Source organism: Neolamprologus multifasciatus, chromosome 13, assembly GCF_963576455.1.
Source record: "Neolamprologus multifasciatus chromosome 13, fNeoMul1.2, whole genome shotgun sequence".
NCBI classification, from domain to species: domain Eukaryota; kingdom Metazoa; phylum Chordata; class Actinopteri; order Cichliformes; family Cichlidae; genus Neolamprologus; species Neolamprologus multifasciatus.
Genome location: NC_140451.1, coordinates 20,565,743 through 20,579,345, shown reverse-complemented (window position 1 = coordinate 20,579,345; position 13,603 = coordinate 20,565,743). Strand labels below are relative to the sequence as shown.

The 13,603-nt window shown below is 38.0% G+C and overlaps 1 protein-coding gene across 1 annotated transcript; it reads left to right on the top strand.

The window, feature by feature from the left end:
- Positions 1-6,055: 6,055 nt before the first annotated feature.
- plek (pleckstrin) lies at positions 6,056-12,817 on the top strand. The gene is made up of 9 exons (XM_085182855.1): positions 6,056-6,203; positions 8,366-8,521; positions 9,063-9,244; positions 9,536-9,627; positions 9,730-9,914; positions 10,030-10,134; positions 10,401-10,484; positions 10,930-10,999; positions 11,104-12,817. Exons 1-9 carry the CDS (start codon positions 6,162-6,164, stop codon positions 11,241-11,243), a joined length of 1,056 nt encoding a protein of 351 aa, XP_085038981.1. The 5' UTR covers positions 6,056-6,161; the 3' UTR covers positions 11,244-12,817.
- The last annotated feature ends 786 nt before the right edge of the window (positions 12,818-13,603 follow it).

Sequence of the window (13,603 nt, the reverse complement as noted above, 5' to 3'; positions counted from 1 at the left end):
CATTTCAGACTGTTTCTCATAAACAAGCTGAAAATACCACGTGTGAACAAACGGAACAAAGCTTATGTTCCGTGGCATAAAGAGGTTTTATACAAAGTGCCTGACAAAATTTAATAAAGCTTAAACTGCTTTGTGGACATATCTATTGTTAAACATCAAGGTTAAATTCCAACCAAATGAAAAAGGTATGCTTTTCAAGTGCCTTAATGTTAAATTCCATTATCTGTCATAATGTGCTTATTGTAACATTCAGACCCTTTCCCCCGATTGATAATGACCTCTTCTCATGGCTTCTCATGGCGGTGTAAAAAGACAAATAAAAGCTCCCCTGAGAGCCTACTTCAGCTTTTTATGGTGCCTCCTTTCTGCTTCTCAAAGGGCTAAAGGCTGTGTGCCTGTGTTTGTGTTCCTGCTGTCCATACGGCACAAAATGATAAACAACATTGCAGAAGGTCATGTTAGGAAATGTGGGAGCACAACGGGAATAGAAGGAGGTAGAGAGAGATTGAGTGTGCCATGGAAAAGCCATCAAGTGTCACCTCACCCCCCCCCCCCCCCACACACACACACACACATCCCTACTAGTCCACCCCCATTTTCAGCTCAGTGCACTCTTTAGCAGAATTATTGATGGTGCTTGTGAGGTACAGAGGACTGGAATGAAGATGCCTCAATCCCAGGGCTGCAAAACAAGAGCTATGGCAAAGGGCGGGGCAGAGCAAAGAACAACACATGCAGTATTTATTGCTGTGTTCAATATGAGGAGGGACAGGGTGAAAAATGGAGCGACATACATCTCACCCTATACCGCTCTGACTGTATTAGCAGCGGTGGATGAAGTAAATGTGGCAATTACATGCCATAAATGCGCTGAATTCCAAGGAGAACATAGTCAATGCATCATGAAATTCCCCAGAGCAAAAGCAGAGTCATAATGCACATACTGAAAATAAAAGTATAATTTTGCATTATGGGTACTTTGATGTTATTGCAGATAATAGTTGAGCCATTTATTTTATTACTAAAAGCTCACTGTTTAATCATTGTAGCTTGTGCATGCGGAGCTAATTTCAAAATGCAAAAAGCATTAATTATGTGCTCACATATTTTTTTGTTTGTCAATTCTGAATTTGCTGAGTTGCCACAGCTGTCAGATACTGTAGGCTGATAGTTGATGCTGAATTGTACGGGGACTAGAAGTGAAAACTATGCAAACTGACAAGCACCTTAAAAATAACCTATAACTATTAGCAGTTTTGTCAGTTAGCTATACAAAGTGTTATAAGAAGTACAAGCTTTCACTTTAATTTGTGGAAGTGTAACTTTTAAAAAAAAAGTGTGTGAGAAATGTAGTGAAAAAACCAACCCACCTACCTAAACCCAAACTGACTCACTGGAAAACTGTATTGCATTTTCAATTTTCCTGTATTACACAGAAACTTGCAGCACCTTGTCATGAGTGGTCACATCGCATCATGTGTGTGAGCCTTCTTGGCAGTGTAGGTGTTTAACAATGGATGACCACAGGTAGTTTCAGGTGTGAACAGTGGGTGTATGATTTGAAGTGAGTGGGGGTGGTACTGTTTCCTTGATTTCATCATACTTACAGTGCCTTACATGTCTCCTCCAGACTCTTAGTGCTGACAGATGTTTTGTCTCCCTACCCCTGAGACATACAGTGCATGATCATAATACAGTTTTTTTTTATGTGGCACTTTTATATCTCATAGAAGAAGAACCAAGGTTACATCTCTTTGTTTGCTTTGCAAAATTAATATTCCACACTGTAACCCCTTTTCAATCACCAACACAGAGAGATGGCTCTCATGTTGATGGTTAATGATACACACTGCTCCAGGATTTATTAATAAAACTTATAAATACCATCCCCCTTGATCTTTATTCATAGCATGGGCAAGAGGAAAGCATGACTCAAGCCAGACAGACAACAGTATGGCTGGTGTCCTTTTTGATAAATGCCACGGTCATCGGGAACGTTCCTGTGATCCGTGTTTATAGGAATGAGATCATCATAGCCTCACAAGAAAAGAAGAAGAAGAAAGAAACTGGATGATTAAAGGAAGGCAGTTGCATTTTAATCTCTTAAACATCACTGGGGAGATTACTGGACATGTGAAAGCTTGTAACAGTTGAGCTAGTAAATTAATTAGTTATTTAGCCATCTTTAGCACGACTTTCTCAGGATTATTCACACTTTTGAGCTAAATCAAGTGAGTGTTCCTGGATTCATGTGTTGCATTTAGTTTTAAATGTAGTTATTATGCCCTCTAGAGGTGCATTAAAAACATCACAAAAAACCAAAAGAAAACAAAATTAAATTAAAAGGTTCGAACAAAAGGAGGAGGTGTTTGCTTAGGCAAAGCTATGATGTCACATTATCCCAAAACAACATCACTCATTTTACAATTCACTTTAGATATACCGTTGAGCTCAATCAAGGTTGCAGAACAGAAAATCAACATGACTAAATTTATATTTTAGTTCTCAAGAAATAATATTAAAACTCTAACTAAAATAAATTAAAAGGAGAAGAAAAGTGTGAAAGTAAAAACTACTTGCAATCTTGCACAAACAAATACAATTTTAGATTCTGTCACCAGCATCTAGGAGGTCACCTCTGACAGTTTCTTTGGTAAAATGTGACTAATTCGGGTGAAACAGACAGCTGAGTCATCATGTTGAAACCTGAAACTACAGATAAGCAGACTTCCTTTCATGCCAACAAACGACAGCTGGTTGTGAAACATTGTGGCAGGCAACATTCTCTGATAACAAGTTGATGAACAAGGTGGGACTGTAAATTCTTTTTAATGGTTAATGAAAAGATCATATTTAATGTTTCTCAGAACTGCAATTTGTAATTATAAAATATTTTATCATCTGTCTCAGGAGGTAGAGCAGGTCATCCACTGCTAGGAAGGTCAGCGCTTCTCCAGTTTGCATGTTGAGATGTCCGTGGGCATGGCCAAAAGCCCTCCACAATGTTGTGAGAGACTAATGTCATGCAGAAAACAGTTACTTCAAATAATTACCACTAAGGATGCTTCTACATGCCCCTGAATCATGGGATTAACTGGTTTTTCACAAGAGCGCAAAGGGCGACTGTAGTTGCAAGCATATTATATATATGTAATAAACAGGCTGTTTGAAGCTGTTATAGCTTTTTAAAATTTAGTCTGCATACTTTGCTAAAATACATTTAAAAGAAATTGTGCAGTTATGAAAAAAAAGAATCTTTTTTTTAGGGCAGAGAACGTCTACCTTAGCTCAGCTTTACGTGCAACGCATCTGTTATGGAGTGTTTTTAGAATAGAGAATCACATTTATGTGAGGTTGCTGAAAACATTCATAACATCATGAAATCATCCAACAGATTATAAAAACTGCAGCGCAAAACATACAGAAGAAAGACGCAATAAGAATATGCAAATCAGAAGCTTCAGTTAAGTTCGAAAACACGCACAAGTTATATGAACACTTCCAATCATACATTTTTAGATGAAGTCATACACAGAATTTTGGATTATACATACTTAATCTGCTTTGTAGTGTAGTGTAGTGGAGAATAAACTTTGACATTTATTTCTGACTTATACTGAACACAGTGTATGTAAAGTGATAATATTCCAAAGTACACCCCTCCCCCCCCAAAACAAACAAACAAACAAAAAAACATGTTTGTTTAGACATATTTTCAGTGCATATGAAAAGGGAAAGTGGAACCTTTGGCTTGAAACTGGGAAAGTATTGATTTTCATAAACATACAGCAAAGAGGATTTGGGTGTTTTATGTCAGAAACTAAGTGAAAACCAAGAAGCTAAGCACAGCTTCTGAGGAGCAAGGTCAAATTACATTAAGATCATGTACCTTAGATGCTTACTAATGAATATTCATATTACGCTGACATATCTCACATGTTTCCAATTCATGCTTAGTGCTAACAAATCTGTTTATTCTTTCTGTTCCCAGGCAAAAATAGTTGGGTTTTTTTTGTGCCTTATGTAAGACGTACAAATGTATCTGTCATGGGTCTTTGACCAAGAGTTTGTGTTTTAGACTCAGCACCAACCAAATGTGTTTGCTCTCAGAACTGTGTCTTCATACTGACCCTCACATACAACGGTCAGTACTACAGGCAGAAACATGGCTGTGCCGTGGGTTCCCCAGTTTCACCCATTGTGGCCAACTTTTACTTGGAAGAAGTGGAAAAGAGGGCCCTGTTATCCTACCCTGGAACACCACAAAGTCATTGGTTCAGGTATGTGGATGACAACTGGGTGAAAATCAGAGCTCAGGATGTACCAAATTCACTGATGACATTAAACCAGAGAACAAATACCTCAAGTTCACCAGGGAGAATATGAGAAATGACAGACTAGCCTTCTTAGACTATGAGATTTCCGTCAGTAATGGGGGACATTTAAAAGTTAATGTGTACTGTAAGCCAACACATACAGATCAGTATTTAAGGTTTGACTCTCATCATCTCTCAAACTGGATGTCATCAGGACGCTACAACACAGACCAAACACCATCCCCACAGATACAACGGCCAGGGAAGAACAAGAACACTTCAAAAAGGGCCTGAGTAAACGTGATGATCCCAGCTGGACATTTGTCAAAGCCTGGAAGCCACCTAAAGAAAGCTCCAGCTGATCCAGGAGAGAAGGACAACTGCTGTGAAAACCCTTAGTGATCCCTTATGTGTCAGGAGTATCAGAACACTTGAGAAGTATTTTCTCTGAACATTCTGGAGCTTTCAACTCCCAAAACACACTGCGCCAAAAATTGGTCCAACCCAAGGATTGGGTTCCCCGACACAAACAGAGTAATTGCCAGGAGGATTGAAATGATTTATATGTTAGGAAAACCAAACAGCCTCTGCCTAAGCGGATGGCACAACACAGAAGGTCCAACTTGTCAGGCCTCCCACTGAAAATGTTATGTTCAGATGAACAAAATCAACTTTTTGTGTTCCCATGTGTTTCCACTTCCCTGATCACCCCTCAGTGTGTACATTGTCTTTCTGTTAAGACAGGTCTTCAACTGTCTGCATTTGGGTCGTCTCTCCGCTCCACTCAATTTGCTGCCGGAGATCATGACAGTATGCCCTGATCAGAATAGACCCAGCAGATTTTGTTTCTGAAAATTTTGAGGCATGGGCGGTGGCTGCCGGTGGTTGCTGGAGGGCCTGCTGCCCAGCCCGCTGGAGGTTCCACTGTTTCCCAGCCCACATCAGCCGATGCTGGGTTCCTTATGATCCTTTCTGCCCAGACTGCCTCTTCCCTAGATGCTCACCCCCAGCTGGAAAACTTTGTTTCTGAGCCATAAAATAGTAAAATTATGTTCATTGTTCTTGAGTTGGCTGGTAATAAGACTACTTTATCCCCCCATTTTGGTTTTGGCTTGTTTCATGGTTAGTTCCTCATTTTGTTTGGTTTTCTTATTTTTGTAGTGTTTTGCCAATCAGCCTGAATAAACTGCTCACCTTAACTCTGCTCTCCACTGATCAGCATTTAGGTCCTCCCTCTGTTCCACTTGATCTGCTGCCACAGATCACAACAGTTTCAACGCAGTGTATAAAAGACAAAGAAGGAACACAGTGGGGAAAGAACACAACAACAACAAAAAAAGAGACAGAAATACAGTAGGGGAAATACAAGTAGACTAACACAGCAAAAATGGCTTTAAATTTTGGTTTGAAGGTGTCTAAATGCAGCAGATTTACAGTAAGCTGAATACAAATACTTTTACTGGTACAAGCTTCTCTGTTGAAATGGATAGAGACAGAAATTTACCATAATGATGCGCAAACAAGGGCATGTATTATTAGAACTCCAATGCTATCTCTTTAAATTTGACGCTATAAAATTTAGACACTTCAGCAGAGCAGCACAAACTAATTATATCGCAGAGAAGAGGAAGCTAGCTGACCAGTCTTTATTGGCAGACACCCAAGAGCACAACTTCCTGCTCATGGTACGCTGCTCTTTGTGGTTTGACAGTGACACACACACACACACAGAGAGAGAGAGAGAGAGAGCGAGAGAGAGAGAGAAGTGACATGCATAAGAGGTTTTTTTTTGACAGTTACTGACAAAAGTCACATTTGCAGCAGACAGCAGCACAGAGCAGCGTGATGGAGCCACAAGAGATCAGAGAGGGATACTTAGTGAAAAAGGTAAGAATAACTACATGAAAACTACCAGAAAGTTCTTGCCATTGTCTTTGTAAACACAGAGCTTCTTTAAAGTATTGATAAAGTAAGTATAAAATACTATTGTTACTTCCTGTAATACTATTGTTTTTGTTTCATTATTTTTTGATAATGAAACAAAAACAAAATTGAGGGAATGACAAGAAAAATAAACCCACAACAACAATTTGAATAAAAAGGGTAGGGCAACTTCTGAGGTTTCAAACTAAGATGAAAGAACAGCCACTTGAAAAGGAAATCAGCACACCCGCAGGAAAAGCTTTACTTCACAAAAAGACAGTGAATATGTCATTCAGGAATAGCAAAAAACTAACATTGTTTTACTCAATCGGGAACAGCGATACAAGTTTCTTGAAAGGTACTTCATGACAGTCAACTGCACACTTCTGTTCTGTAGTCGCAATAGTGACTCAAGTTCCTACTTCTGTTTACAACACGAAGTAAAACATGAATGTGTTGTGGTCTTGTTCTACTTATAAACTGTCGCTCAAAGAGAACATCTGAATATATGACCTGAAACAATGTCATTTGCAATGCGCTGTCATCAAACAGTGCTGTGAAAACCAGTGAAAAGATGTAACGAATAGATAAATTTCAGGAGACAAATTCCAGTGTACTACACAAACACTATGAAGAATATTCACACACTTAGATGACAAGCCATTTCCTGCATGCATAATGGAATTTATTATGAATGTCAACATTCATACATTTGGTAGGTACATCAGCACACTGTTCTTTTTGTGTCTAGGTGTGACTTTTTTCTTTCCACACACTTGAAATGCTGATCAAAGGCCATTCAGGAAGTGTTTGAAGTTTTGTGACACTGGTTTTCTTTTCAGCGTGCATGACAACAGCTATGTACAAATGATGACCTTTCGCTTGTTCAATTATGAAAAATGTATGACAGTGTGAGTGGTGTTAGTCATAGCCATGTCTCATGGATGACATATCTAAATTTAGACTGTATGGACAAAAATACTGGGCCGCCTACATATCATGCCTCAGCAATGGAAACTCATTGCATTGTATTCTGGCCCACAATGTGGGTGCTGATGTTAAATCTGGAAAGGTTTTTTATGGCCTTTTTATTTTTCAATAAAAATTTTTTTTACAATTTTGATGGCCAGAGCACATAATCCCAAAAGGTGTTGTTATTGCCACGAGTCAAATGTGTGCAGTCTTTTCCTGTGATGAAATTCTAGAGCTACTCAAAGGCTTATTTTGCATTGAACTTCATCATCCGGACCCCAGACAAAAGGCCACTTGATTGAAAACTATACCACTTTAAGATGATATTCATTAATTTAACTATTTTGTTAAATAATTTAAATAGTTAATTATAATTTGTTCTTCAGATCTTGGCATGATGAAATCACACGCTAAAAGTTTCGTTCCCTAAGGAGTGAATGGAGCAGAGAACACTGCGAGCTTGACAGATATAATGGTTTGTCTTAACCCAAACAGGTGAAATTAAACATTTATAAGCACAAACCCAAAGTGAAAGCAGTCTACTAACAGATTCCCCAAGCTGCAGATTCATTTCTGCATTTACATGCCACAAACAAGGGGCCAAGAAAGTATACCCTGCTTTCCTTTTTAAGCGTGCTTGTTAATGTTGCACTTTAGAGTCCACATGGAAAATATGATTATTTGTTTATTTAAGGGAATTCATTCAAAATCAAAACATAATTAAATTTCTTCTTGCTACATTATTTAAACAAAAAGGTGACACTTTGTTTTTTTTTTAATATAAGTGACCAGTGGCCTTTAAGGCATGGTGTTTTACATTTTAAAAATAAATGTATACAAAGTATTACATAGCTGTTACCACATGCAATTCTAAGCAGGATGGTGTGTGGAAGAATACGTTTATTTACACCTCCACCCAAGTCATCTTGTAAAGTATCATTCTGTGAACAATAATAACAATAATCAATTCAATTCAATTCAATAAAACTTTATTGGTCCTGAAGGTTGACCCCAAAGGAAATTGGGTTAAGGCTGCTGACCTTTGCCAGCGCCATCTTACATATAATAATTATATATACATATATATAAATAAATATATATGATTTTTTTTTTGCATTTTGACTTAAAGCAGCTTATTTCTTATTGATCCTCAGGGCACATTGCTAAACTCCTGGAGTGCAGTGTGGGTGGTGTTGTCAGAAGATGGAGTGGACTTCTATAAAAAGAAAACAGACCGTTCACCTAAAGGGATGATTCCATTGAAGGGAGCAACACTGAGCAGCCCTTGTCAGGATTTTGTCAAGAGGATGGTAAGAAAATGTTGCTATATGGAAAAAAAGAGGGTGGGGACTCTGCTGACTCAAAAACTGCAGTTATTGAGTCATTGGCACATTGGTGACTTTTGCACACTTAGTGACCCCACCCTGCAACTTTATGTGGTCTCCCACTTTGTGGTTGAGCTGTCGTGGCTCCTAAATGCTTCCATTTTACAATAAGGCCACTCACAGCTGACCGGGGAAAAGAAGAAGAAGAAGGAAAATTTCACTGACTGACTTGTTGCAATCAGGCATCCTGTTTCAGTGAGCTCTTCAAATCTTCTAGAGGCCTACTGCATGGCTAAGTGCTTGATTTTATACACTGTGGCAGTGGGAATAAAAACAGCTGAATTCAAAAAAGGAGTAGCTTTTGTTCATATAATGTATAAAGAACTAGTTCTGAAGAGTTAGATCTGTCATATGTAGAGACACTGTTCATTATTCACACTCCACAGTAAAAGTACTAAAAGGTAGATTCAAATTGAGACCATCAATGCCATCAAAATGTTAGACTGACTAAATATGCTTGTTTTAGCTGGTTTTCAAGATAACCACTGAGAAGAAGCAAGATCACTTTTTTCAAGCCTCGCACGTGGAGGAGAGAGAGCTTTGGGTCAAGGACATCAAGAGAGCCATTACCTGCATCCAAGGGGGAAAAAGGTTTGCCAGAAAGTCTACCAGACGCTCCATTCGCCTGCCTGAAACAGTCAACCTAGCGTATGTTGTGTTAAATTTTGTTAATATTTTATTCATTATACTTTAAGAACTACAGCAGCAACTAACAGTAATTGTTTGTCTATTATATAAACACTTGCTATCAGATTACAGTACCTATTATAAGGTTACAGCATATATACAAAATGTAAAATCTGACATCCCAGCATGCCTAGCTACAACTGCTAAATTTCTGGAACATCATTACTTCAGTGAGGTTCAGTGAACTGTAAAGTGCTTGTACTTCAATAGAATGAAGAAGCAACACTGACAGCACTCTCATTATTTCCTCAGTGCGCTGTACACAGAGATGAAAAACCAGGATGAAGGCGTGAAAGAGTTGAAACTGGAACAGGAGAATCGAGTCTTCAACCACTGCTTCACCGGTACACCTGGCTTAGTTTTGTTGATGTAACAGGTGTGCAAGAAGTTCTTTTTTAACTTCAAATGTTCTCAACATTTTTCTCCGTTTCCCCATTTTTGCAAAGGTGCGACGGTGATAGACTGGCTGATTTCAAAGGAGAAGGCGAGAAATAGACCTGAGGCACTCATGCTGGCAACAGGGCTCATGAATGAGGGTTTTCTCCAGCCTGCAGGTGACTTATCAAAAGAGGGAGCAGAAAGCGGAGAGCAAGCAGCCTTCTTAGATGACACAAAAGCTCTCTATTATTTTGTAAGTTAACCTGAGCAAACACTGCCATTTAACAGTCAGTGGAATCAGCAAAAGCATTGTATATCATATATATATATATATATATATAAATGGATTTGTTTTGTTGTGCTTGCAGGCAGACAGTGGCTTCTTTTGTGAAGGCTACTCCAGTGATGAAGATGTTCTTCTAAAGGAAGAATTCAGAGGAAACATCATAAAACAGGGCTGTTTGGTTAAACAGGTGAATCAGAAAACAAGAAAAATGTTCCCAGCATCTTTGTTGCAACATATACTCTTAGAAAGTTGACCTACAAAGTCTGCAGACGTCTCCCGATTTGAAGCCACTGTTGTCATTTGTCTTGCTGCAAAACATCCTTCAAAACAGAGATAAAGATAGCAGTAACCTCCAGCAGTCGTGTCACTCTCTCAAAGAGGAAACCTGTGTTCGCTGCTGAGTGATACAATCAAATAAAAATCTGATATCTCAAACTGTGTTATTTGTCACAGGGACATAGACGGAAGAACTGGAAGGTGCGAAAATTCATACTCAGAGATGACCCTGCCTATATACATTACTACGATCCTGCAAAGGTAAATACTGATTTTGCAGACATGCAATCTAATCCATTTTATTTATAAAGCACTTTAAAATACCCAGCACAGGACCAAAGTGTTGTACAGAAAATAAGTTAAAAACAATACAATAACAGAAATCAGCAAAAATAGATAAATAAAACACATAATACATAAAAATTAAAACAGCCCTATATTAAAAAAGAAAACAAGATAAAACAGCATAGAATCAAAACAGGTAGGGAAGTGGCCTGTCTAATCTCTAAAGGGAGATAGTTCCACAGTTTGGGAGCTGCTACAGCAAAAGCACAATCTCCTCTAAGTTTACGCTCAAAATAATAACGGTAAAAATAATTTAAAGAACTGAAACAATAAGGGCTAATCATTTAGAAACAACCCCTCCCTAGTTACACAAGTTGTCTTCCTTCTGTTATATTCCTCTAATTTCTTTTCTTCTTGTCAGGCTGATGACCCTCTGGGCTCAATCCACCTCCGTGGGGCGGTGGTCACAGCTGTGGACTATGTGCCTGATGGTGTGTGAGACTGCTGCCACGCAATAAACATGTTGCTTTCCTTCTAATAGTTTGTCTTCACGTCATCCCCTTTAACTCATCACCTTGTCTTTCAATGCTTTCAGCCAAAAAAAAAGATATTGATGGCAACCTATTTGAGATCATCACTGCAGACGAGACTCACTACTTCCTCCAAGCTGCTACAGACCAAGAAAGAAAGGAGTGGATCAAAGCAATACAGATGGTGTCAAAAAGCGGAAAATAACAAATAGCATGGAGCAGCAGGGGACTATGTAACAGCTGCAGTGGCATATCGAATGCAAAGGTTTGGTAGTTCTGTAATTATATTCTGTCACCCACGTTTTTGTATAGTTTTTAATTGTTTTAGAGTAACTTGAAATATAAAGTTCTCTACACACTATCAAACTGCAAACATCACTTCTGCTGTAACTAAAGATGATCAAATTTAAATTGCAAGCTTAATATAAAGTGTCGTAACCAATGTTTACTCTATGTTAGTGAACACGAAGATATGATAGCAAAGTAAAAATGAGCTGAGGAATAAATAGAATGAATTATAATTAGATAACATTGCAAATATCTATTTATATTAAATATGCTATTCTGTAAAACTACGATACAGCTGAGTCTTACCAAATGACAAAAGATAAAGGCTAAGACAGTATGAAAGATAAACTGGGTTTTTTTCTCCTCTTGAGTCTTATTATTCACTCCACTGTGGTTTTTTGATTTCCTCCTTCTTAACCTGCCCTTCAAAAGTCGGAGACAGTTCTAGCTATCACACGAACACAGTTGGTTCCTGAGCGTGAACTAACTACGAATCACTTTCAGCCTTCACAGTTTCACACGTTGTGGCTTACAGGCCTGCTGCATACATGAGACAATTTATCAGTGACAGAAACGACAAGCGTACACTACTATGTGTATTCAGAAATGTAATTTTAGTGCTGACAGTTAAACTGATGAGTTTATGAAGACTTTTTTAGTTTTTCTTTTTTTTTTTTAGTTTAGTCTATATTAGCTGGACTAATGCTATATTTACTTATTTATTTCAGACCTATTTGAAAGTGAGAACATTGCCATTCTATTTTGAAATCCCTGTCATATAAGTCAAATTTATCATAGCAGCATACACCACTGCAGACCATCTAGCATTTTATTTTCAGGAGTGGTATTTGAGGTGGCCCTTTATCTGGTACCTTGATACTTGGGTTTATATCATTTATGTAAACTACAAATGTGTTAATAACCTATCTGATTGTGGTTTCATTTTTCTGTGTTACACGGGACATAGCATTCTCTCTTTTGACACAATGCTTTCTGAGGTGTCACTTAGAGACAACCCTACCATAACGGAAAGGAACAATGGCAAAAACTATGAAGCTGCAGGTCTTTGATATAAATTTGACTTAATAAAATATGTTACTTTGGCCATTTAAGCTCTTTTTAAAAAAATGAACAATTTACTCTTAATTTTAATTCTATAGCGCAGGACTGCACAGCTTTGACAACTTTTTCTTCTTTCTACCAAGAGTCACTGCCTCTTTCTGTCTTCATGTTTTTTAGTACAGACCAGTGAACCATTGCCATACTAGAGGGTTAGGTACAATCTTTGGCTTCAACTGTTCCCCTTTCAAGTCATATATTCTAGCTGGCTAGTCACTATATTCTTGTTTTGACACAGAGCCACTAACTGGTGCTTCTTTAAGTACTTGAGCATGTTTCTCTTCTCTCTCTTATAAATGTTAATATTTCTAAGAGAGGGTGAGAGGATAAATCAGCAAAAGCAACATTTCATAATAAAAACAGAATGTCTAACTGTAGCTTCCTGCATGTTTGTTTTACAATTTTAACACAAGAGGGCGCTATATATTAACTTTATATTTTTGTTATCAGTCAGTTGTGGGAGCTTGTGTTCGATGTATAATGGTCATATCACTATGCTTTGAAATCACGTTAGTCTACATACACTTAGACTTTTAATACTGTCCCCATAAGAAATAACCAGGCGCTTCTATAAAGGAAAGATGGAAGACTGAAGCTCAGCTGTTTAATAAAGCGCACTTATGCACCTTGTAGTAAATGGAACTATGTATAAAGCAATAGTATACTAACAACCCTTAGACTATATTTTAAATGCAATGATAGTAAACACTGTATTTAAACAATCAAGTGTAATATCTATAAGACTGGCATGATTAATTGGAAATCAGTGGAAGTTTTTGAGTCACATCTGTTGACTTGCAGCAGTAAGCATATTGAGTATAGTAAAATGACTCAGAACGCTTTCCACAGAAAGTCAGTGTTTTAAGAGCAGTAAAGAGCCATGAATTCATTAGGGAAAACACATTAACACAAACATTTTACAATACACTGCCAGTTCAAACCTCTCATCCTCACTAGATTTTCAAAACACAACAAAAAAGGGGGCAAACGGGCAAAAACAGATGTGTAGAGCCACCAAACTGAGAGGAAAACACAAACAATTCAATAAAGGCATCATTCTAAATCCCCCACTGTTAGTCTCTTCTAAGAAGCAAACAGTGGTGGTCAAAACAAAGCACTAAAACCCAAGCATCCTTTCAGTTCTAGTGGAAGGTAGTG